The 26,051-nt window shown below is 40.1% G+C and overlaps 1 protein-coding gene across 1 annotated transcript in view; it reads left to right on the plus strand.

Moving 5' to 3' along the window:
• NAA25 (N-alpha-acetyltransferase 25, NatB auxiliary subunit) overlaps window positions 1-26,051 on the plus strand; it is a 32,519-nt gene that overhangs the window by 1,909 nt on the left and 4,559 nt on the right. The window contains exons 2-23 of the mRNA XM_063350957.1: window positions 1,458-1,543; window positions 2,486-2,624; window positions 4,361-4,479; window positions 6,376-6,450; window positions 7,324-7,431; window positions 7,878-7,956; window positions 8,500-8,611; window positions 9,656-9,745; window positions 10,104-10,273; window positions 11,052-11,164; window positions 13,887-14,094; window positions 14,676-14,762; window positions 15,811-15,991; window positions 16,647-16,746; window positions 21,196-21,347; window positions 21,596-21,721; window positions 22,033-22,276; window positions 22,499-22,622; window positions 22,975-23,040; window positions 23,524-23,621; window positions 23,841-23,951; window positions 24,391-24,537. Of these exons, the coding sequence (XP_063207027.1) occupies window positions 1,458-1,543; window positions 2,486-2,624; window positions 4,361-4,479; window positions 6,376-6,450; window positions 7,324-7,431; window positions 7,878-7,956; window positions 8,500-8,611; window positions 9,656-9,745; window positions 10,104-10,273; window positions 11,052-11,164; window positions 13,887-14,094; window positions 14,676-14,762; window positions 15,811-15,991; window positions 16,647-16,746; window positions 21,196-21,347; window positions 21,596-21,721; window positions 22,033-22,276; window positions 22,499-22,622; window positions 22,975-23,040; window positions 23,524-23,621; window positions 23,841-23,951; window positions 24,391-24,537 (2,735 nt within the window). The remainder of the gene's footprint in view (window positions 1-1,457; window positions 1,544-2,485; window positions 2,625-4,360; window positions 4,480-6,375; window positions 6,451-7,323; window positions 7,432-7,877; window positions 7,957-8,499; window positions 8,612-9,655; window positions 9,746-10,103; window positions 10,274-11,051; window positions 11,165-13,886; window positions 14,095-14,675; window positions 14,763-15,810; window positions 15,992-16,646; window positions 16,747-21,195; window positions 21,348-21,595; window positions 21,722-22,032; window positions 22,277-22,498; window positions 22,623-22,974; window positions 23,041-23,523; window positions 23,622-23,840; window positions 23,952-24,390; window positions 24,538-26,051) is intronic.

A 26,051-nucleotide genomic window follows, 5' to 3' on the forward strand; every position in this document is an offset into this window, starting at 1 on the left:
CAGTTTGAGAGGTTTGTGGTTTATTTGATTTACTTTAGGAGAGCTAAAGTGGAGATCTTATCGGTGCAGTTGTTTAACAATCCCAGACAGGCAGTGCAGTGTGGCAGATAATTCGTGTGTAAGCGATCCTTAAATCAAGAAGTCTCTGCTGGTGTATGAGGAGATCACCAGGATGTTCTGTTCCACAGTTTTGAAACCTCTTCACTGAGAAGTCCGTGATTAAGCTTTAAGTTTAAAGGTGAAGCAGAGGTTTTCATAAGTTAAAATGGCCATCTAACCCAGGTAAAGACAATTTATTACAGTTTCAAACTATATTTTATGCAGCAACGTCTTGTTTTGGTTAGTGTGGGCAGGCTGCCTCATTTGAGGCTTTGTCTGGATGGTCTCAGGAGCCCAATTAGCTCTACTTTAAATCTGCAGCACTTACTTGGCTGTGGAAGCAAATGTTAAAGCTGCCGAATATAAATCTCATTAGTATAGATGCACACTTTGTACCATATACCAAGGAATTACTAAAGGTCACCTCTCTACTCGGTAAAAGAGTTCTCTCTCATAATGAGAACTACAGTCTTGATGAGCAAAAGGTGTGTAATGTAATTTCAATTAGCTGGCACTAGTTCTGTTCGCAGTTTGGTAGGGGAGAGGCCAGAACAGTGTAAGCAGACCCTTCCCGGTTGGCACGTTGGGTGCAACTAAGCTTTTCCGTTAAGTTTTGGTTAGTAAGTATTAATTTTTGAGGGAGGGGAAGCACATAGGGGTCGTGTTCTAATCTAAAATTGCGTGGTTTTAGTTGTCTAATAACATGATGATGCCCTGTAGGTGAAGCCAAAAATTATAATACCGAGCTGAAAAAGGGAGAAAACGGTCTCAAGGCAGGGGTTTTCTGCTGAAATTTTACTAGATAGTGGAATATCCCCCTAGGAAATTTTTGTCTTTAAAACCAGTCTGGTGACAGCATAGTGATACTCTGTTCGGGGACAGGTTTGCTCTGCCTGAAGCATGGATCGCATGGACAAGTAGGTCTTCTCGCTTAATATTTTGATAGATTGTGAGTGCTTAGTTTCGAACTTACTGCCTGTTAAAAGTCATTGAAAGTCTCCCAAAGGCACACCAAATTAATTTCTACTTTTACTGACGCAAAGAGCCTAAGCTCCATTGGTAGCAAAGAGCTGTTGCTGCAGAACCCGCTCTGGTATACATCTCTTGTTGCTGTAATGATCTAGGTGGAGTAATGACAAAAGCTTGTTTGTTTGAATGACTAAAACTAGTACAGTGAGATGAATACTTCATCTACAAAATAACATGTTTCCTGAACATTTGGCTTAGTAGTAATTGTACAAGGAAAATGCGGTTTGCGCTACTGGCCTAACGGCGCATACTCCACAGTAAAATTAGAGATAGCTTTCTGGAATGGTCTTGTGTTCTGGTATAATACTATATATGTTGTTCTTGTGCAGATTATCTCGATAATGGCAATAATAAAATGGCAATCCAGCAAGCGGATAAACTGCTCAAAAAACACAAGGATCTTCACTGTGCAAAGGTGAGTGTGATTGCGGTGCTCTGACCTCGTTTGGAGTGTAGCTCTGAGACTTGGGGTGTTTCGCTGGGCCTTTCGAGCAGCGCCTGTGATCTTCCAGGGACCACAGCATCTTCTGGACTCTCTGGAACATGTTGGGCCGTTCTAATTCACACAAGTGTTTGCCTGAAAACTTGCACAGATCCTCTTGGTGAAGTGCTTCTAATGACTGGAGTGTAATTGGTTACACCTGAGCTAATTGTTGAGCCTTTGTTAGAGCTACTGCAAGCAACCTTGGCACATGGGCTGTGCCTTAAAAATGCCTCTTTTACACCTTAGGTTGAGATACCTATCTGTAGTAGTTTGAACCAAAACATGTATTTGTGTCATGTAGTCTTTAGTAAAATGCAACAAGGTGATTTTGGAGGCATTTGTTCTTCCTCCGCCTTTTCGCTGCCCTCCCCGCTGTGCCCCTGTTGAAGGGTAAAGGGGTTCTGTTCCTCAGTTTTCTGAACATATGGCTGTCTTTCTACTTTCCTCTTTTCCCTGTGGGTTTTTCCTCTACAGTTCATACCACTTCTACATTTTGAAAGCTTCCCAAGCTGAAGCGCATGTCATTGACCTGAATCTCATTTATGTCACTTCTCTCTGTCCAGTTATCAAAATTAAAACTGAGAATTGGCAGGACTGGTCAGTTTTCAGCCTGCAGGTAGGGAAAACTGAGTGGTGGCTGAATGCCTTAGAGTGGCCTGTGTGTTTGTTGAGAAATGCAAAGCCACTGTGTTTGATGCAGCTTACGTTTGGTAGTTTTCCTCTACAGCCATATGGATTAGAAGCTTAATAAAACCTGAAGTTCTGTAGAAGTAATGAGGTGGTTGGGCAAAGCCTCTCCTCACCAGGAATGAGAGGATTTTCACTGGTAACTGCTGACTGTTTCTAACAGCTGCCTCTGTGTTGCGTCAATAGGTTCTAAAGGCAATTGGCTTGCAGAGAACGGGCAAGCAAGATGAAGCGTATGCTTTGGCACAAGAAGTGGCAGCACTTGAACCCACAGATGATAATTCCTTGCAAGCACTAACTATTCTCTACCGGGAAATGCATAGACGTAAGCTTTTTCCTTTGCCTCTCTTAAAAATCATAATTCTTTATGTTCTTCCAGAAGTACATGTGACCCACAGCTTCATGGGAAACATGCCAGGTGCAGGGTTCATGTATAGGCGTGTTATTAAGAGACTCAGGGAACGTAAATGACACCTGTCATAAATGCCTCTGAGGCTCTAGTGATCACCATAAACCGAAGAATCTTGTTTAGGCTTCTCTCATTAACAGTATTGAGTACACAGTTCCGAAGTCATAGAATGGTTTAGGTTGGAAGGACCTTAAAGATCATCTAGTTCTAACCCCCCTGCCATGGGGGGTGTGAGTGGCATGCTAATAATCATCCATCATGATCACTTGTTTTTTAATGAAAGCTACTGGTATTTGTTGTCAGTATATGTGGTAGAGATGACAAATCACACAGTCTGTGGTTTGGAGCATGCTTAATGCTGTGAGACCGGAGTGGAGGGGTTCAGGCCTCGAGAAGCTGTACGACAAACAGAAGGGAAGTCCTGGCCTCTCAATTTAACCGCATTAGCTTTTTCAGTACAGTTCCTTGTAGTGATAAGGTATTTTAAAAATACTAAATCGTGAGTGCTTGAGTGACGGAGTAAAATTGCATGTGGTTTTATGAAAGACGCCAGACCGTAAATACTGCTTATCTCCAGCTCTAAACAGTTGTTGTTTCTGGTGGCTTCTTGTGGTTCTTGGTGGTGGTAGGAGCGTTTGCTGTTGAATTGCTGGAGCTATGACAATGGGGTGAAACAACTTTTGTAGAAATACATACCTGGCGTCAATCTGCAATACAGCAATTCCTTATGCTCTCACAGTTTATTTCTTTCTCTGTGTGTATGTATATGTGGAGTTCAAGTGTAATTTCTTACATAATACGAAATTTATGTGTGTATGTGTGACTTCAACATACACAAACCCCTGAAAATGTGAGGAGCCTTTCTGTGATTCTAAACAACTTGTGTAAGCGTTATGCTCAGGTTTCTAACTTTTAGGTTTATAACTCAGAAAGGAAAGAGTGGGTCTTAGGCACTTCCACTTTTGGTCCTGGAAGAAAATTGTAGCTAGGTGTTTTAGGTATGTGTGTCAAGAATAGGGAAATTATGCAAAAGATAAAGTGCATCTGGTTTTCTAATGCTACACTGAGATGTGATTGTATGTGTAAGGAAAAAAAATCTGAAAGGGTGAAAATGTAAGAAAGTTTTGCTTATTATAAGTATTTAGTCATGATAGATCAATTATTAAAAAGTATAGTGTGAATTATTTTACTTGGTAAGGGCACTAAAATAGGCAATTGGGAAATAACAGGATATGACTAATATAAGCAAACCTGCGATAGGAGTAACTAATTTGATATTAGGCTCTGAAAATGTTCTGTGTTTTGATACATAATTCATGTGGAGCAGTCATTCTGCCAGGAGTAGAAATCTTCATTCAGTTTAATGCTCCAAAATAGATAAACTTGCTTAAGAAAAAGACTTAAGTGCTTCTGAGCAGTTCAGTTGTTGCCGTTAACTCTATTTGGAGGTTGGTTTGTTTGTTTTCTTAAGCACTTTCCTCTTTTGACTACTGTTTATAGTGCTTGGGATCTAGGGGGAGGGAGTACCATTTCTGTGGTTGATGAGCGTAATTAGATTACTGTTCAGAATATCACTGATGCTATCTTTAGGTAGCTGTGCTTTAAAATTATTCCCAAATTTGTCTTAACTCAAGCATCTGGTTTTGGTTTAGCGGAACTGGTAACTAAACTTTATGAGGCAGCTGTAAAGAAGGTTCCCAACAGTGAAGAGTATCACTCTCATCTCTTCATGGCCTATGCCAGGGTTGGAGAATACAAGAAGATGCAACAGGTACAGTCAACAACCTGTGTTCTGATTATTTTAAGATGTCTTTTTCTGTCTTACTGTCAATGCCTTTTCATATCATAAGTAACCTTCCAGAAAGCTAAGCTGTGTTAATACAGAAGTTATACTCTATGTTAGTTTTTGCAGAAAGGCTTAAAATACCATTATTTAGGGGATGGGTTATCTGGACAAATGCTTTCTTCTCCTTACGTGGGGTAAGACAGCTGTGCCTTTTGTGTGCATATGTGGTCTGATAGAATATGTTGGTTATTTTGGGAGATTTTTCTCAGTCTGTTGCGAACAGTATGGTGGCTGTGTACAAGGAATTCTGGAATAGATAGAAAAAGATCTAGCAAGATTTTCTGATCCATGTTTTCAGACTTGATTTACTTTTTAGTTTGCTGTTGTCTTTGCCCATGCTCTTACCTCCGGAATCACACATATAACTGGATTTGTATTGGTTGTAGTTCAGTAAAGAAAAAGTAAAAAGCACTTCCTTTAAGTACATCTTACTTCTCTGTTGGCAGAACAGTGTCATGCTGGTTAGTTTTGTTTTCATCCCTTCCAAATTAGGTGCCTGGAGAATGCCTATAAATGGAAGATTTTTTTCAAAGCATGCGCGCTCTCTCTTCTGTATAAAAAAGCAGAGAGAGCCAAGTAAATGAGTCCTAAGCTCCTTCTCATTCCCACTGTGTTAAGGTGACTTGAATTTTCGCACAAGTTTGGTTTAAGTAACTAAAAGAATATATTGAGCAGAAGTGTTATCCTCCATTGTAGGCCAGCTTGTATGCTGTTTGAGTTCCAGCTCTAGCTAGGGGCTAAGTTATTAATGTACATGAAATTACAAACCTTATGACAATCTAAACGTCAAGAGACGTGACTGCATGTTGATTGTACTCCTGTTTACAACCACAAGTGGAAAAAATGCCAGTCTTACACAGATAACAATATTTAACATTTATGTGACCTTTTGTATGTGTAAGATGTCATACAGACATGTTCCTAATTAAGTTATTCAGACATTGGTGAGTGTAGGATGTTCCAAATCGGCCTCTGCATTCAGCCTCAGGACTTAGAGATGCAAAGAGTGCGCAGATGCTAACTGGTTGGAGAGTGAAAATAAACCTCGGCATCCTGTGCTCTGGGGTATTTCAGCTGAAAGTACTGGAAAATGCAAACTGAGACTGCAGTCAGGAAAAAGGCACAAAAGTTCATCTTTGGTAATAGACTGTATTATATGTAATTTCCTAAAATTAATTACAGATTACGTACAGGTAAAAATGTTTGTTATATACAGACACTGGCAATCTGCAGGAGAAATGTGTGAATAACAGTTTCTGTGTTAGGCTAGAGAATCTTGAATACTTTGGCTCTGCTTTGATATAGCCAAGCTTTCAGCTTGACCCTTGCTTAATCACTGCTTTTCATGTACAGGTGACCTCATGTTTCGGGTATCTGAGTGTGTGTATGTATGAAATGAGTGTTGAAGGGCAGTGGCTTACATGAAGGAGGCATGTGCTTTCGTGTGCCTTGTAGCACTTACTAAGCGTACTGGTAAAAATCAGCACTGGAAGTATCCTCCTCACTCCTAAAGAGTGAGTCTTCTGCTTCTTCATGTAGTTACCACTTCTAATTAAAGCTCTCATCTGTTTAGGCAATCATACATGCACATGCTCGTTGCCATTCCTTGTCAGACCTACACGTAGTACTTCACCTTTGAAACATATTCGCCCTCTGTTTTCTTCTTCTTTGGTGTTGTGTGTTAGGATGGAAAGGCTCCTGGGTTGTAAAAGTCCTCCCATCTAGTTGCTGGTTCTGTGTTGTCTGCTGCCATCATTGCTGCTTAGCTTGTGTTGTCAGATACATTTGAGGAATGATAAAACTTTGTCTTATATTTTTCAGGCTGGAATGGCACTTTATAAGATTGTACCCAAAAATCCTTACTATTTTTGGTCTGTGATGAGCCTGATTATGCAGGTGTGTACAGTGTTTCAAATTAGTTTGACTTTTGCTGCAGGTATAGTGCAAATATAGAAATGTTCCGAGTGAAAATATTAGAGATTATTTTAAGTAAAATGTGTGTTTGAACTATTCCTGTGTGATACTGGAAGAAGAACGGAGCCCTCCTTAAGCAGCATTATTGATGAGGTTCAAAATGAATGTTGTAGTGTCTTTATAATGTGGCTTAACTTGTCTGCCTTACCACATTTATACAACTTGAATTATTCTCTTATCTGGACTAGTACCCTGCTGTCTTTAGTTAGAGAGCTAATGAATAAATCCTCAAACATCTGCAGCTCCTTAGGCACAACTGTTCCTCTCTGTAACTAGGTTATAAAGGCTCTAGGAGGAGATAAATGAGAGCTCTGGACTTAGCATGTCTTTAAGACTGCAGAAGGTCTGCAGGAATAGATGGCAGATCAGCTGTGCTGCTGGTAGTTGAGATAACAGATTCAGGCACTTACCAAACAATCTGACAGTGTCAGCCAAGCAAAAAATAAGCATGGAGGCATTAATCACATTCTCTAAAATACCGTGCCATGGAAAACACAAATGTGTTCTTGGTACGTGTTTGTCGTGGGTATTGTGTGCCTAGATGTATGAGCCTCTGGACAATGTCATCAAGAGTTAAGCTTTTCAGTATATCACTAGTTTTATTGCTGCCTTTTAACAGCGCAGTTGTGCTCTGCATGTGGCAGATGGCAGCTCTGGATGCGTGGTTTTGGTGGGGGCAAATGGAAGCACCTGGTTGTTATTTTTTTTTTTTCTTCTTCTTATGGGGGAAAAAGCAGTGGGTGGAACAACACAAGAAGCTGATGAGCTGTTACGATCATTTTTTCTCTTCCTTAGTCTATTTCAGCACAGGATGAAAACCTCTCAAAGACGATGTTTTTGCCACTAGCTGAGAGAATGGTGGAAAAAATGGTGAAAGAGGATAAGATTGAAGCTGAGGCTGAAGTAAGACTTGCAGATACTTTCAGCTTAATTTGAACATTATTGAGACAAGAAATACATTGTTAAAAGAAGCTGATTATTTTAACAGTTTTCCAAGATAATAATCAGTAGTGTTCTGGAAGTAAATGTGAATGTAGTGGGACTGAAGGAAAACTTAAGAGCGGAGGGTTGAGAAGAATCAGAAGAGCATGGCCAAGGAAATTTTTTTTGGTTGCCTGATGAAGTACTTGGGTTTGCTCCCTGGGAAGGCCCCAAGAGAAACTTCAGGACTGAGAATGGAAAAAAGACCTAAATTCCTGAACACTCCACCCTCTGGAATGCTAAAGATAGCTTTGCAGTCCTGGCTATCTCCTACTTCTAATGACAGTAACACAAGCCACTTTATTTCTTGGCACACCTGTATATTGTTTTACTAGCAAATTTCATTACAGTCTAATCTTTCTTTTAAGGTTGAGCTGTACTACATGATTCTGGAACGGTTGGAGAAGTATAAGGAAGCCTTGGATGTTGTGAGAGGAAAACTAGGAGGTAATTTACTCTGTCAGTTAATAATCACAGTTGTGTGAAGGAACAGCGGTTCTCCTTTGCTTCAGACTTGTCCTCTGGTTACCAAAAAAAAGGCTGTAAGAAGCCTGACTCTTAGCACCAGTTACAGACATTGATGCAAACTGGAGATGTTCTTGTGCAAGCTGGTTTCATCCAGCTGCTTATGGTATTTAAGTGTTATTCAGTGATGAACTTTGCAGCAGCATGTTTAGTGGTAGTAAATTGGTAGCATGTAAGTTTGTCGTAGCTGCCATCTTAAAATAACACCAACAAAACACAAAAAAGAAAGAAGTTCCGAGTATCCTACATTTTTGTGGACTTCTTCTGGTGATTAAAATGCACTTGCAGTTTTAAGGAATTGGGATATGAAGGTTTCCATAGCAAATCTGTCCTTTCTATCCTTCAAGGGCCCCTCTTCTGTTCTCTTACTGTTTTGCATCTTTGGCTATAAAAAGCAGCTTTGTGCAGGAAGTGGAGAAGGAAATGCATCGATTAAATAAATTTTCCCTTCTGTTTTTAATTTAGAGAAGCTGACAAGTGAGCTCCAGAGCCGCGAGAACAAGTGTATGGCAATGTACAAGAAGCTGTGTAGGTGGCCGGAGTGCAACGCGCTGTCGAGAAGGCTGCTACTGAAAAAGTGAGATGACATTTCTACAGTCCTACTAAAAAACTGAAGAAAATTTACGGGCTAGTTGTGAATTGCCTTGTTTAGTGGCTTTTGTAATATGGTGAAGGTCACAGGGAGAGTCAGTGTCAGGACTGTAGTTGCTTCTTTTTGAAGGCTGACTTTAGTGACACATTAATGCAATAAAATTTTGTTTACCTTGTGATTTCTAAAGGCTGTGCTGGTTGTTCAGCTCTAACTTTCATGGTGGGAGAGGAGGAGAACTGCATTTATATTTAATTTTCTGGAACTTTATTTCTCACGCTTTGCCAGACTTCATACTGGGAAATACATGTAATGCTTTGAACAGATGCATCAGGAGAGAGCATACCAGTATGATCAAATCTGTCTCTTGGAACCGTCGAGAGAGATTTGTTGTCTGCTTTTTGTATTTAGCTGTGCCTTAATCTTAAGTATAAGTTAAATACAGAGGCATGAAGATTAGGAGATTCTGTCTGCATCCACTGCCCGTGGGAACAGCAAGATGTTTCTTCTCTAGAGAAGTTGTTCTTGGTATTTCATATTTGTTAAGTATATTAGCAGTGGGAAAAAGTGGAGAAAATAAGCATCAGCTTTACAGGACACTTGAACACAACACTGACAACGTGTAGAACTAATATAAGGACATTTTCAGCTTTACCTCTTTGTATTTGGCATCTCCTTTCCTGTACTCTTAAATCGCTCTGAACACGGGTAGGAGAAATTTCTGCCTTAGAGTTTTGTGGGGATATTCATGAGCTCTGATTGAAATGTAAATGTTCAGAGGGGAATTTGTAGCTTGCCTCAATTCTGTCTTGGAATTGTTTCCTTTAATATGCTTCAAGAGGTTCAGGATGATAGCGTTCTTAAGATGTGAGACCTTATCAAGGAAAAATGATTCTTATTACAGTTGTTTTTTCTGTAATATGAATATGTGCTATTCTTTAAATTCAGCTTTTGCAAGGAATGCAGTTTTAGAAGTGAGTTACTGTTTTGGCAATTCCCTAAACTTCGTTCTGTGCCTGATTTTTGTTTCAGCTCAGATGATTGGCAGTTTTATATAACTTACTTTGATTCAGTGTTTCAACTCATTGATGAATCCTGGACACCTCCACCAGAAGACGAGCAGTAAGTTAACAGTTTTGCCCTGGATTTGTTTTTCCTTTGTGCTACAGCAAATTGTTTACATTCATACATTCAGTACAGTGCTGTCTGCATCTTTGGGTGACTTCTTGACATCAGACCCAAATGGTGTTTTCTCCCTACTTTGTTTTGCAGGCTGGCAATAGTTTATTGGAAGAAGCTGTATAAATAGTGGTTTGTACACTGTAGGACTCTTCCACTTCATATTTTTCATGGTGATTGAGTTAGAGAATCTGTCAGGCCAGATTTCCTTAAGAGTATCCTGGGAATATGCTGAGCATATGTTATCAATGCCCTAGCAATGGGAAAAATCAAAGAACCTTTTTTCTCTTTAATTGCACAGCTCGTTGGAAGGAGAGGTACACTATTCTATAGAGCAAGCTGTGAAGTTTATAGAAGAGAGGATAACAGAAGAATCTAAGAACGCTCGGCCACTTCGGGGACCATATTTAGCTAAACTGGAGCTGATTAGACGTTTGCGATACAGAGGTTGTAATGATGAATATAAACTCGGTAAGAGCCACTAACTGGATGATAAATTAATCTTTCAGAGAGAGCACAAACTTGGAACAAGCTCTTTGCTAAATCATTGAGTTAAATACAATGCATGTTATCAAAATGTATGTTCTGTTGTCTGTATGTAAAGCATTTTGAAAGCAGTAGAAGATGAGCACTGAAGAAAGGCAAGTAGTTCCAGACTGCTCCAGGGCTTGTAAAAGCAAGCATGGAAACTTTCAAAAGGACCTATGGGATCTAGGAGCATACGATCACTGACGTTGTAATGAAAAGTACATTCCTGATGCACTGCTTTTGTAGAAAGTCCTGCTGTTATGCTGTAATCTCTGGGTGGTTTTTCATTTAGGTTTTTTGGCAGTAGTATCAGGTTTTGCTTTTTAAAAGCTTGCATTTAAAAATCACGTTTAGGGAATCGGTGAAGGAGAGAACGTGATTAGAGCAACATCTGTGCTGCTTACTTTTGTATTTCCATTGAAAAATAAGTTACTGTTAGATAAGTGGAGGCTGTGTATGCATGCCTGTTATGCTGAGCTCTTATCTGCCAAAGTAGCTTGAATGAAGCTCTTGGGTTGGTTTTTTTTTTTAATGTGTCCTTGGTTACCAAAGACATTGAGCCTCTGTTAAAATCTGCAGTAGGGCAGCTATCCATTTTCTAAATCGCTATGTAATCTTGAAGGGGGGGAGGGAGATCGTTAACAAAGACTTCTCGTAGTCATTTTTACAGATTCAACTTTTAATGGAGCATATTAAAAAGATGAACGGGCCTTTTTCCTAGGTGATCCAGAAGAACTAATGTTCCAATACTTCAAAAAATTTGGGGACAAACCCTGCTGTTTCACTGATCTCAAAGTGTTTGTGGATCTCCTCCCATCCAGCCAATATACAAAGGTAAGAAAAGATAAAGAAGTGGTGGCAGGAACTGCAGCACTTGTTCGCACTCTGGTCCTTTTATCTTAAAATACCTGTGGATCATTTTGAAAGACTGGAAACATCAAATTTTTACCTTCTGTTTGAAATTCAGAAAACTCTTTCCACTGCAGAAAATATAATGAACATCTGACTACACCCAGCAATTTCATTCAGAGCATTCTTACTGGAGACTAAAAGCTAAGTTTGATCCTGCAGATTCTCAGGCCCAGATGTAGTTTTCATTTGGTTTTTTTACTACTATTTTAAGGTGTCAGGGTGCTTTGAGATGGTCTTGGTTGAATTCTTGTATCAAAAATGAAAAGCTCGTAACGCTGATGAAAATTGCAAGATATGAGCTCATATCTTGTAATTAAAAGCTCCTTAGGTATTGTAGTTCAATTGATAAGCTACCCAATGAGCTCATTTTTAAATGAGTAATCTCTCATCACCTTTGTTTATAGTTCACAGCTTAAAAAAATGGAGTAATGTGAAAACAGGAAAGATAAACACCCCCCTGTTTGTTCATTTGCAGTTCTCATTGCTGTGTACCGTAACTTTTATTTTACAAGAACATCCTACTGTTTCCCTTCCCACTCATCACTTGTTTTTCCCATTAAAGTTCTATGTTTAATGGGAAAAATCTGCTCCCTCATCCGATGCAGGTAGGGTGTCACATCGATGTTTTGCTTGGCTCTGCTGCAGTACTAGAGAATGGACACATTGATACTGATCAAGGGGGGACCAAGAGACCTATGGCAACTTTTCCAGAATCTCTTTCTGAAACAAGCTCTTTTTAACTGAAAAGACTATTTGTGCAGAGTCATGAGCAGCTCGTTGAATGACTTCAGCAGCTGGGAATCCTGTCACTCACCCCATTGTTTTTCTAAGCCATTGTGTAAAATTATCAGAGCTGGGGAGCTCTAGACAGAGAATCCTGGATCAGCCAGAGGCTGTTGATAAAATGTTTGTAAACAAAGTGTAGATAGTGGTTGTGTTTTCTTAGTTTATTAAAATATTTTTTTACTTTGTGAGCTATTCCCACAGTGTCACTAATAAGGAGAATTGTGGCGCTGGCATGTATGGGTTGTTGCTGATGTTCTATCTTAAAAGGTGTGTTTTTACTCCACTGGCAAGAGATTTGGTCAGTAGGATATTTAACTCACAATTCTGGAAATGGTGATGCCATTGCAAGGTGACCCTGAAATACTGAAGCACTGAAAAAATTTAATCCTAACTTTCCAGGAAACAAATTCTAAACCTGGAATTGGGGAAACGGTATTTAAAAATGATAGTTTACGCTACAGTTTTGCTGCGGTGCTTGTAAAACCATGACTTTGAATAAATTCTCTAAAATTTTCTGGTTGGCCTTAAAACGGCTGCTGATTTAGTGAGTATATCATATTATGTCCTAATGAAATATTAGAAGGTCTTTCCCGGTGTATGCCTGTCTTCTGGTTGTCATGTCTCTGAAGCATGCGTCTGCAGCAGTTTAACTTGGTCAAGGAGACGTGTAGCTGAGGAGGGTTAGTGGTGCTGAAGTGCTGATGAGTTTTTGAAATCTCGAAGTTTAAATGACTTTAAAATATTTACGGATTGTCTTAAATTTATTCTTCTTTCACAGCAAAAGATGCTGAAGGTTGTTGTAGGCTAGGTAAAGTTGCAGGGTCACACAGGCTATACACAACTGGGGGGGATTTTTATTTTTTTTTAAGAATTATGAATAGCGTTACAGTTCAGTAGCTGAGAATGTGGTGATCTTGCTGGGCCAATAGACATGCAAAATAGTCCAGAAATAATCATCACGACATCAATCTTGAGTTCCTGGAGGCATAAATTGGAGTATGCCGCTGAGTGATTTGGTTGACCTTGCTCAGCTTGGCAAAATCTCAAACTGAAAAAGATTTGTCAACACAGTCTTCATCGAAGTCCATGAGAAAACTAGAATTTGTGTGCATGGTGCCACATGTTCCTCCTATCTAGCTGTCATGCTTCTTTCCTTGGGTGTGCATTTGATGCAGTTCTTGTGTTTCAAGACCAAATGCAGTAAAGCTGAATTCATTGGCTTTAACTCAGTTTTAAGTGTGTGAGCACTGCTGGATTTTAGGGCAACAAAAAACCACTGTCCAGCCCTGACTGCATGTTATGAGAAGTCTGCTGTCTCCTATTAAGTTTGTAAACAATGAGAGGCTGCTTTTATTACAATTTAATTCAAAATAGAAGTCATTAATCAAAGATGACGACTTCACTCAGTACAGTGCATTACTTCAGAGTTAAGAGAAAATGTAATAGCTAGTACAAAACCACTGTTTCCTGGAAGTGTGCTGTGAAGCCTTTCAGTAACTAATTATACTAATTTCATATGTTATTACTGTGAGTGTTAACAGGTGCTTGAACTCCCTTGTGTGTGAATGTATTGGAAACTTGTCTCTGAATTATTTTTTTTCCTCCATCTGTGTGATGAAACTTACTAAAAGCTATTGGGTGCAACCAGAACTGTGTGCTCACCGCCTTTCACAAAAAAAAAAAAAAAAAAAAATTGAAGCCAGCTCTTTAACCACTGATTTCAGCGTGACATCAGGGTTGACACTGACATTTCCACCTTGCTTTTTTTGCTTGATTTGAGGGAGGAAATGATGCTTTCCGTTCGTGCGGTCCCAGATGCCCTGCAGAGTTTAACAGCAGTGTTTTTTTTCTCTTTCAGTTCATCAGTCAACTGCTGGAAGTAATCCCTCTGTCGGCAGCAGCAGAGAATGAAATCGCACTGCCAGCCGATATCAAAGCACTGCAACAACACTTGTGTGTGGTGCAGCTCTCAAGATTGCTCGGTATCTATCATGCCATGGATAAGAAGGAAAAGCTGATTGTGGTCCAGGAGTTGATGTTAAGATACCGCCATGGATTGGAGTTTGGTGAGAAAAATCTTGAAACTAATGTTGCAGTTCATTCTGGGCTTTTTATGAGCAAAAGTTCAAAGCTTTTCAGGAGGATGGAACAGTACCCATTGTGCCACTAGATAATACTTTGCTTTCTCCTTTGTGATTATATCCTTGGGCGTACCTGAATTATCTGTTTCCTTTTTTTTTTTTTCCAGTTGTGTATCTTAAAGATAAACGAGATGTTCCTGCGTAGTTCACATGATACATTTGTATGTTTGCAAAATTGCCTGGGCCTTTAAGCAAAGCCAGGCTTTATCACTGGTGTACGTAGAACAAATACATGGGCAGGAATATTAATCTTTAAATCTTGCAGTTGCAAGAGAATCTCTTCTTCTAGCAGATGACGTATGAAGTGGCCCAAAGTCCACTTGTGTGATAAACTAACGCAGCATGTATGCAACTGTTTCAGTTTTTAAGACAACTCTGGATTTTATAAACTAAGCTGTGGTTATTGTCTGTCAGATAGCGGTGTCATTTGATAATGCTGACAATGGGAGAAGCAGCTGACAGCACTGTAGTAATTCAAGGGTAACTCTTTTTTTTTTTCCTTTTAGGGAAATCTTGTTTGAAAACTGAATTGCAGTTTTCAGATTATTACTGCCTACTTGCAGTTCACCTGCTGCTCGATCTGTGGCTAGAAGGTATGTTCCTAAAATTGTCTTGCTTAATACCACCCTGGATGGTTGTATTAGGGAAACTCTGTCCCCCGTGTCCATTGTGTACCTGGCATGGCTTGTTAGGCCCATAGCTTTCTAGCATTTTTTTCTCAATATGAGGCATTTCAGGGGTGTCTATTCAGTTGGTGTTTGATCTGAATCTCACTGACCTCTAAAGGGATTTAATTTTTCTGATTAATTCGTGTAATTCTGGCAGAGAATTCTCTTGCAGCTCAAAGCTGGCTGTCTTCAGAAGCTTGTTCCGAGTTCCCTGTATACATAATGTTTTCTCTCTCTTTGCACAAGTTCTGATGACAGTTCCCTTCTGATATCAGAGGTGTTTCGAGAGTATTTCTTTCCCTCCCTGACATACTTTGTCTTTTGGATCCCCTGCTTCTAGACCTTCTGCTGAGACCTGTTGCCCTGTACAGGAGTTCCACATCTGCTCTGCCTGTTAGTCTCCTAATCCCAGACAGTCTGTCCGCAGTGGTGGCTGTCCTTGGGCACTGTTTATATTCCTGCCCTTCAGCGTAGCCGTCACTATGTCTTTGTCTTCCCCAAGGAAGATTTAGTCTTTAACCTGAGTAAATCCATTGTCAGGTTCCTGGCAGGTCACTGGTGGAACATGGGCTCTTGAATTCCTCACTCTTTGCTGCTCTCTTGCATAATGCTTGGGAGTGCTCTGTAGGTATAAGCTAGAAATCCTGAACAACCCAGAACTCATCAGGGAAAGTCACTTCTGCAGTGAGCCCCTGTGTGAGCGCTTTGCTCTGTACCAATGTGAACTAGATATATTCCCTGTGAGGAACTATTCCTCCACCTTTCTGTCAGCAGCTGTAACGCTGGGGTGGGTGTTATGTTTTAAGGGCAGCAGCGCGGCTGATGAATGCCATCTGCATGTTTAAATGCATTGGAGCATTTTAAGAGGTGTGTAACCTGAGGAAGGAACATCAATGCCAAAGTGAACTGTGCTGTTGGTGTTCAGTGCCCCTCTCTGATCACGCCTGTCTGGGTATTTTGTCTTTGTCACCAGGTGAAGAGACGGCTGTGTGGCAGTGCCTAACTCTCTTAGAAGAAGGGTTATCTCATAGTCCTTCTAATGCTCAGTTTAAATTGCTGCTCATTCGAATCTACTGCAGGCTTGGTGCATTCGAACCTGTTGCAGAGCTCTATTCCAGCCTTGATGCAAAACACATACAGCATGACACCATCGGGTGGGTAGTATATACTGAGAATAATTGGTGATGGTGACCCTCCAGTAACCAGTTCTGGGATCTTCAGTTTCCTTTGCTACTGAAAGTTAGCAAATTGTCAGATTTTCATATGGTGGTGTGTAAAAGTGTTCTGGAATTACGAGACACATCTACTGAAGTAAACTCCCCTTCTCATGGAGTATCTTTCCTGTGTGATTTTTATCAGTTTTGGATTTTTGGAGTATTATCTAAAGGGAACCTGAAAGAAATTTGTGAAATGTATATCTTGATGCCAGTCATGGTTTGGTGTTCTGGCTTGTGTCATTGCTCAGCAAAACTTGGGAGCGATAGTTAAAACAAACATACCAAAGGGCCATGCCTTGGTTAGTGTGTTTGTGGGTGTATAATTAAGTAAAGCTCTTGTGCACTTAGCAAGGCAGAAGAGGAACTCCAAGCCCCTGCATACTGTTTTGTTTTTGTTTTGTTTTTTTTTAAATTAGGAATTTCTTTAAAAGCTTAAACTTTAATATGTATGTTGTGATTACCGTATGTTAAATCTCCAGACTTTTCATTAAAGCTGGACTGTGCTGCAGTTCGCTGTTCAGAGCTGTGTTTGAAATTCGTGTTTCCCCAGGGTTGTGTGCTGACATTTGACTTGTGCTGTGTTGTGTTGCAGCTATCTTCTGACCCGCTATGCAGAGGCACTGGGCCATTACACTGCTGCATCCCAATCCTGCAATTTTGCACTCAGGTTTTTCCACTCCAACCAGAAAGATGTAAGTTGAAAGAAACCTCTGCGTCATGTAACAGAGCAGTTATGTCAAGATGCCTTACAGAAGTCTGTGCCCTGTGTAAGGGTTTACAGAAATGTAGTGGTTGATAACAAAGAGGAATAATAAGTCCAACTTGGTGGTTATAGTAAATGTTGCCTCAGCCTGTGTTTTCAAGAATTTGTAACTTGCTGTTACGTGGGGTTTTGCTTTATCTTTCTATTTATAAAAGCCAGTTTAAATACTCCTCAAAGCCAGGTATGATTACTTTTAAATGAATGGGTTGTAATATGCAAGAATTTAAATGGAATGTTATGTGGCAAATGTATCCTGGTGTCGCATAACTTCTAGCATTTTGAAAAGTCAAATGGATGGTGGGTCAAGATGCGGATGGTGTACTCATGAATCCTTTATGGCAGTCACTGAAGCAGCACGTTTTAGTGATGGCTATCCTGGGCACACAGGGATGGTTGGGAATGCACATCACTTTAAAAGGTAGGAAGGTGCAAGGAATGAGGCATGGGAGGATTTCAGAAGGGAAAATCTAACTCTTGAAATCTCAGCTTCACTGAAGGCGGAGCAGAGCCCATGACTAACCACGTTATTGTGAAACAGTAGGATGAAATTGCAAAACCTGGTCTTGTGCTAATGGGAACTACCGGCTTTATTCCATTCACCCCAAAAAGTAGTGTGAATGAAAAGAAAGTTGTCTTGAATGAGAACCTTGGGACTGGAATGGAGGAGATAGTGAGGAAAGAGTAGCTGAATTCCTCCAAAGAGATCAGGTGCTTCCTAAAATGCACACCATGCCCAAGGCATCTATCGTGCTTGTTGCTGGCTGGTTAGTAAGTGTACTTGTCAGTAATCTTACTTGGAAAGTACACTCTGAGGTACATTCTGGTATGTTCATAGGGAAAATATTAATTCTGTTTCAGAATTCCCATGTAATACATGAAAAATGGGTTAGGTAGGAGAATGGTAGAAAAACACATTCTTGAAGTCTTGGTGGAAATATATTGGGCAAATAGGAACAGAAATAGTCCAGAACTGTGGTAGGGAAGTATATGCATGCCAGAAGGCAGTTCCATTCTGAGTAGTGGGAATATATCCTGTATATTTATGTTTTACAGTTTGATCACTGTTGAAAGGTAGGTGAAGAAAATAATTTTTACTTTGTAAGAAACGAAGGTGCGATCCAATTGTAACTCTTCCAGTCAGACACGGGCTAAGCTGGCTCCAAAGGCTCTGCACTCTTACAACTTGCTTTCCCACCATCCCAGAAATCGATAGAAACGGAAGACTTGCCTGTACTGAATAGTGAAGATGCTCACACAGTAACCCCTCAGAAGAGTACCCTTGCTCTGTTGGCAGGACAGGTTATTCCTGTGTACAAGATACCAGTTGACATTTGCCTGTGGCTGGAAAGTAAATGCTGAGTTCCTGTGACCTGTGTCTGACACAGAAATTTCACTGGAGGGAACGGGATGCACAGAGGAGCATGTAGATTGTACGATGGAAGCTTGCTCTCATCTGCTTCTCTCAGTTGCTCATTGTTTAAGCACTGATTCTACTTGCTAAGAGTCTTTGGGTTCCTGGGTGCAATGTTTAGTGGTTTAGTGCTGCAGTGAAGCCCTGGATCCAGACAGCTTTCTCCTACATGTCTGTTGTTGGTAGTGGTGGCTTTTTTCTCTCTCTCTCTCTCTTTTTTTTTTTTTTTTTTTTTTTTAATGAAGAGTAACTTGTTTAGTCCTGTTCAAAAGTCACTCTGTGGATGTTAATGAAAAGCATACCTGGAACCAACTGTCTGAATAAAACACATGACTGCTGGGTGCCAAGTGAAAAAAATAAACTGAAAAAACTATTGCCTGTCACTTTGTCTGCTTGGGAACGCTGTGTTGTAAAGCATCAAGAAATCATCTTTCCCTGGGAAAACAATCTGAAGTGTGGTTATCTTGGAAGAAGGTTATTCTCTTTGGCATGGATGGTGAAGGTGCTTGCAGCAGAGAAGAGCTGACTGTCTCCAATAGCTTAATATCTGTACACAGATGAAGATGGCCACGTTCTAAGTTCTGTTTCCAGGAAAATGCTACTCAACTCGTGTTCCAGAAATCCTGAAAAGGCAGTGCCTGAATGGTTCGACCTGCCTCACTACCACATCTTAAATGGTTGAGACTGGAAGATGGGTGAAAGTGATGCAATCAGCATTATAGAATTCTTCATCCTACAAGATACGGATGTGACTCTGGAACCCACTTGCATCATGTCTTGTCTTGGAGACAGAGTATTGCGACCAAAGGACCATGAGCTAGCCAAATCTCTCGTGTGTTCTGGACACTTCCAGTGGTTATCACCTTAAGATCCTTTTCGTTGGGAAGTGCATCAAAAGCTGTACTAATTTGCAAATAGCAAGTGTCCTTTAAACCAACCATAAGGTGCAAATTGCAGGAGATGAAGGCTCAATTCAGGGTACTGATCACCTAAGATGATGGCATGACAAGAGCAGAGATGAAAAAAGGGATTCCTTACCATAAGTCATGTCCCAGGTATCACAAGGTCAGAATCTGCTACAAGTTTCTGTGCTGCTGTGGTTCTGCTGGGGTTGCCCTTTTCATACTCAGGGTCCTGATATCAGCTTCCCACTTGAGTCCCATAACAGCATCTGACTGCAATGTTAAAGGAGGACTATCCTTTAAAAGTTACCTTTTTACATGATTTCAGATACTGCCTGCTCCTCTCTAGGTTGAGGAGGAGGTAACTCACTCAAGATAGCTGGAATGTCTGCTCCAGCATAGAGAATGTGTCCTGCAGCACGCTGTGCGTGGGACTCTGCTTAGAACAGAAGTGTGGGATATAAACGAAGTGATCTAGCATAAAAATATAGCTACTGATTCAAACTGGTTGTTTTGGATAAGTATGATTTTCCTTCTGACTTGCTGAACTTAACAGCCTGAAGTGAATGCTGTTTAAGAGTGGGTCCCATGAGTAACAGCCATCTAGGATGCTGTGCAGTCCTGACATAATATTTCTGCTCTGGGAGAGCATGCCAAGGACAGGGAGGAGAATAGAAGGCAGTATTGCTATATTTGGCTACAACTAAAAAGGCAACTTTATCCTTATCAAGATAGTCCTCCTTTAAATACGCAGAATCACAAGTAATCTCTCTAATTTTCTTGTGTCCGTCCGTCTTTAATTTCTCCAGATACTGCAGGCAAACAGAACACCAACGTATCCTATGGGGATTTAAAAACCACGTCGATGCAGTTGAATTAGCGCCCATAGCGCAATCCCGCAGCCTGACAATGAACTCTACAAGGCTGTTTATCAGAGGGTATGTTGTTGAATATTTGGCATATTTTTTTCATACAGTGCAAATAACCAAATTCCTTAGGGGGAAAAAAAAAAAGCCAGAGCTACCTAGAGGACATTTCTTATTTTAAAGGGGGAAAAAAAAAAGGTGGCTTTCATCTGTTCGTACTAGCTTCTAGTCTCTCAGAGCCTTCCAGACAGGTTGAGTCTGTTAGTACCATATAAAGTTCAGTGAACCAGGGGCCTTTTTGGTACGTCTGATCTTCAGTGCATTTCATAATCTTGTTTAGAAGAAAATATTTGATTTGCCAGAATTTCTCACTTGTGGAGTAATTCTGATGTAAGAAATACAGCCATCTGTCTTTACTGGGAGCATAAATTTTTCACTCTGTCTCTACCGTTAGAAATTTTCATTAAAATGCAGTGCTTGTTTGGGGCTCCTTCGTCATATAAATCTCCTTCTGGAGATTACTTGGACTGATGTGAAATATTAGTTGCGTGCCTTGTATTGCTGCATTTCTTCAGAGGGGAAGCAAACTACCCCATGGACCCTGACTGTTTCTTTTGGTGTTTAGATTGTATTGTAATGTGTATACACTGCGTGGTATTATCTTGTGATGCTGTATTCAAAAATCTAATAAAAAAAATAAAAAAATGTGTGAGTAATTTTTTTTTAATCTATGTTGTGGTAATATGTGATGCACATCCAAGTCAGTTCCAGAAAATCTGGGATATGTTTATTTTGTCTGAAAGCACTTCTCACAATGGAACAATGATTTGAATAATGCATTTCCCCCCCCTCAAAAAAAAAAAAAAGCCTTCCAAAATCATCGCTCCCCCCCTTTAAGTATTTTTCAGTCTCAGTGGTGACAGCAACATGATGTTTCTTAGTGTTAGTTTGGTTATTAAATCACACTGCCCGGTGGAGCATCTGGGCATTCTCAAATTAAAGTAGCAAAAAATTGCTGGGGTGACTTGGACAAGCAAAAGTGCGAGCTTCTCCCAGGGCTTGAGTATCTGCCAGATTCTGTACTTCTGGCTTAACGAAAACCACAGAAAAGCAATTTCTTGACAGTGACCTTGTTAAACTCTGGTTGTTCTGAATTTATGGAAGTAACTAATACAGAGATGGTGTGTGTTTTCTTCCAGACCTCGGAATATATCATTCAAGCCTACAAGTACGGTGCATTTGAGAAGATCCCAGAATTCATTGCATTTAGAAATAGGCTGAACTCTTCCCTTCACTTTGCTCAAGTTCGCACAGAACGGATGTTGTTAGACCTCTTACTTGAAGCAAATATGTAAGTACAGCAGTGATAAGTGCAGTATCTTGCACATGAAAAGACTGGAGACTTGTGCACAGGCAGAACACTGGCAAAGTGAGACCTTTGTGAGTTGCATTTGCAGCTCTTTGGCAAAAACCTGTGAGCTACTTCTCTACTTGTAATTTGCTCTCCCCTTCAGTGTCCTTGTCAGTACTACGTATGTGTAATATTTCTTTTTCCAGTGATCAAATGTTTGATTTAATGTTGCTTATTCTTATGTACAGATCAACCAGTTTAGAAGAAAGTATAAAGTCCATGAGTCTGAGCCCAGAGGAGGATGACATTCCATGGAAAGATCTGCGTGACAACAGAGACCTGACAGTCTTGTTTAACTGGGATCCAAAAGACAGGTGAATAGGAGTATCCTCAACTGTAGGGTCACACCTTTTCCTTACAGCACGCATAGCAAAGAAGATCCTTTCAGGGAAATTGCCATATTTAAATGTTCTCTAGGCTGGCTAACTGCAAACTTAACAAACATCATTCATTGCTTCTAGCAGTGCTGCCTTTTTACATATTAATACAGTTTTCTGAATTTCTGACCACTCCTTCCTCTTCGTACAGTATTCAAAAACTTTGGGTAGACTTTTGTACCTGAGTAAAGCTTGCTACTTTGCAAAATTTAAGCATTTGCCTGAAAACGTTTGGTGCCTTTCTCTAGGGACATTTCTGAAGAACATAAGAAACTGTCACTGGAGGAAGAAACCATGTGGTTGCGAATCCGGTCTTTAACTTTAAGGCTAGTAAGTGGACTCCCAACTCTTAGTCACACTATTCAACCAAAGAACTCTGAAAAGACTGCAGAGAACGGCGTCTCATCCAAGATCGATACAATTCGATCCCTCCTTCAGCAGCTGGAAGCGGCAGTGGATTCAGGGAAGAAGTTTCTAGAACAAAAAATTCAGGTACCCATTAAGGAAAAAGCTATCCCCAAATATTAAATGAACGTGAATGCAAGCAGAGAAACTGAATGCATCTTGTAACGTCCGGCAGGCTGCAGAATGCACTTAACTGACCCTGAGTTTGTAGTGTATGAATCTGACTGAGAGATGTGCCAGAGACAAACACTGTGTTCTGGATAAGGAAAAGCTGCAACACCTTTATCTTTTTCTTTGCTTCTTGCCTAGTATCCTGTCCTTGGCCCTCCTCCTACCCGAATGGCTGGCTTCTTCAGTAATGGCAGCTGTCAATGCCAGACTAGCTTGTTTTATCTTGTTAGTGATATTTATGAACTAGATACCAATGGCTTAGGTAAGTGTTTGAGGGGCAGGGGTTTAATCAGATTGGCACGATGTGTGGTGGGAGGGATCTAGATGTGTTTCCATTTAGTTTGAAAACTACTAGTCATTGGATGATGTGGACCCAAACTGTTAATTGTGTGTTAATTTTTTGAATGACTAAGTTATCTGGGAGACAACACCTTAATGTTTTATGTGAGTCTTCATTGTTGTACAGTATATGTTGATGTAGTACTCGATCCTCTTTAAAAGCGTTGCATTTGCTTTTGACTGCTAACACTAAATTACACTTAAATGCCTCTTGGTTTTCTGGGAGCAGAAAATACACAAACTCATAGTTTATAACTACTTTTTTTTTCTTTCAGAAGATTCAGCAGAAATCCAGGAGAGGATAGGGAATAGTTTCAAGTCTTTAGTAGAACGACTAACAGGTAAATGGTAACTCACTGGTATCTAAGGTAGTGCTTCGTGGTGCTCTGAGGATGTGCTGCTGAGTGTGCTGCGATTATGGGGAAGTGTGTTAATGCGTCTGCAGACCCCTTTGAAAGATACTTGAGAACAAGGTTGAGATTCCCCTTGGCTTGTCTGATCGTGAAGCTGTTGCATGCCACAGAATGTTGGTTTGTCCTATCATTTCGCTACCTTCCAGACTAGTCCTAGCAACTGTTGTCTCCCTGGTACTTGGTCCAGGTATGCTAGTAAACGGAGTGGAGATACTGTTTGTAATGAAATGCAGTTCAGAGGAAACTTCAGAGCTGGACCTTCTCGAGAGCCTTTGGCCAAATTTGTCATTAGCTGCTTAATGGTCAGTCCTCTGACAGCTTTGCACACTGCACTGAGATACTGACTGTACAGAAAATATGCTTTTAAGTTGATCTAAATGTCCTGAATAAGGCTTTTCTTTTTCTTTTCAGACTTGTTCAATAAATGTAAAGGTGATTTGATTGAAGTCAGAGATGGCACCTTGAAAACTCATCCAAACCTGTTAGAAAACCTAGTCTTCTTTGTTGAGGTATTTTTTTTTCCTTTGGAATCCAGAAATTTTGGAGTACTTTAAAGTAGAAATGTTGGGACTGAAACACAGTGAAACCTCTTTGATCTCAGTCACTTGTGAAAGCAGAATTTTTGTTGCATATTCTAACTACTCTGAGTCTTATCAGTAGGAACACTAAAATGAGTTTAGAAGCCTCCTGTAAATGCAACTTGTAGTGTATTTGTACCTTTTTTCCAGACGATCTCCATTGCCCTGTGGGTATCAAGTTACTGTGACAGTGTCCTCCGACCTTTTAAATCCAACCTGCAAAAAAAGAAGAAGAAAAAAAAGGAAAGCAGTGTAGCTACGGTAAACAATAATCCTTTCTTTTCTCCCTTCACCCCCAATCCCACAGCGTAATTATACTGAAAGAAAAATCAGCATAGATGACATGTTAATAAACTGTTTTTCATAAACTTTACCTTGTAGAGGCTTATGTAGGTTAGGAATTACTCAGTACTGATTTTTAACAGTCTTTTTGTATTTAAAATCAAATGGTGACATCTGACATCTCTGACATCACATGAGAGCTTTTTAATAGGAAACACAGTTTAGAGTGTCACAGGCCTTTCTGCCTTGAATGCGCTCAGTAAACTAGTTAACTGCTAGTATTTGTCTGGGTAGGTAGATTACAGTTTAGATTGGGGGGGAAAGAATAGAATGATAGATGTTACAAAGTGAGTTGTCATATAAAGTAGTCGTGTGAATAGGCATGAATATGTGTTTATAAATGTATTTGTTTTTATAGCCACCTGTATTTACACATTTTCTGGATTATGTTACTGAACTACAGACATTAACTTCCAATGTAATAGATCACATCAAAGGGCTTGAATTAATTCTGACTGCACTAAAACTTGAAGAGCTGTCCCTCAAGGACACTCTGCTTTTACAGGTAAGAACTTGCATCTTTATTTGTGTGCTCTATATGTTTGTGTGTGATTGATAATAACCTGTGTATACGTGCCTATGGGATAACTTTGTTGAAAGCTTCTCTTCCTCAAAATGTTTTACTGGGAGCGGGGGGGGGAAACCCACTTGTTATGATTGACTCAGTGGCTCTTAACCAGAGGTTAGGGACCAGACTGATTAGTTTTAGAGTGGTGAGTTAGGTCTTTTTATAGTGACAGTGTTGGGTTGGTTTTTTTAATAGTGACATGGACTTTGCCTCATCTGATCAGCTCTAGCTCACTGCAAAAAATCTCAAAAAATGAGATTTAAACATAGGAATTTGAAAATGCTTTCATTTTGTGTGGTATGTTAGTGAAGGAAAATGTATGCTTTTAACATTAGTTTGTTGTCTGTGATATGACTTACTCTCTTATCTGTATTTTAGCATGCCATAATGGATGCAAAACACTTATTCCAGGGAACATTTGAGATTCACCTACTGCTGATTAGTCACTTCCCTGGAAAAAATTACTTAATCTTTAAAGAAAAACAACTGGCAACCCCCCCCAGCTATATAGGGAAAACCAAAGCCAGGAGTAATAGGCACTAGTACGCGTGCCAAACCTCATTCCCAATTTAGACATGTGAAGCATGGGCCTAATGAGGAAGCTTGGCTGTTTAAGTCATGGCAATCAGATGAGTTAAACTTTGACAGACAAGTTAGTGTTACTGTTGTAAAGAATCTTCTAACAGTTCAATAGTTAGTATGAGTGTATTTGTTTAAAACAGTGGTTGAGATCCTGAAAACAGTGTCAAGAGTCCAGCTGAAAAGCCTACAGGTGACTTGAAAGCATAGCACTGGAATTTCTTGTATGGTGCTCTTGAAACACAGGTGGAGATAAAAGGTGCAATGTAACAAAGTGGTGGAATAGGCATCATCTTCTGATACACAGGGGAGAGGGGCTGGGGGAGTGGTGTCAGAGAAGGATTGCAGATTCCAGGAGAAAGGTTGGAGAGGGGAGTCATCTCCTCACTGGTACTAGTTTGGGGGGTTGGGAGAGACTGATTCAAGAAAGCACAGGCAGAAGTCGTGTTATCTGTCACCCCCACAAACTCATCAGGAATCATCACTTAAGACAAAACCAGGTCTCTGATATGTTTATCTAAAAAGGGAAACTTGGCTTACAGGGCATTGGCGTTAATGTTTGTCTAGATGGGAGATCTGAATTGGGGAGGAGTTAAAAGCTGCACGCATTCTGTTTCAGAATTGCATGTCTGTCCAACTAAGCTGCTGTTAGCCAGCTTTTGTTTTTTCAGTTACATCGTCCTGTTTATTTCATAGCATGTTACTTAAAATACCCCGTTTCTTGTTGCTGTATGAGGCTGATGTAGAAGTATCTCAAATATATATTTGTATATAAAACAAAACCCTGCAAAAACTGATAGAAAGGAAGGGAATCCCTTAGACTGTATTTAGTGCAAATTTGAATAAAACCAAAAAAGTAAATTTTCCTAATA

This window comes from Chroicocephalus ridibundus, chromosome 13, assembly GCF_963924245.1.
Source record: "Chroicocephalus ridibundus chromosome 13, bChrRid1.1, whole genome shotgun sequence".
NCBI classification, from domain to species: domain Eukaryota; kingdom Metazoa; phylum Chordata; class Aves; order Charadriiformes; family Laridae; genus Chroicocephalus; species Chroicocephalus ridibundus.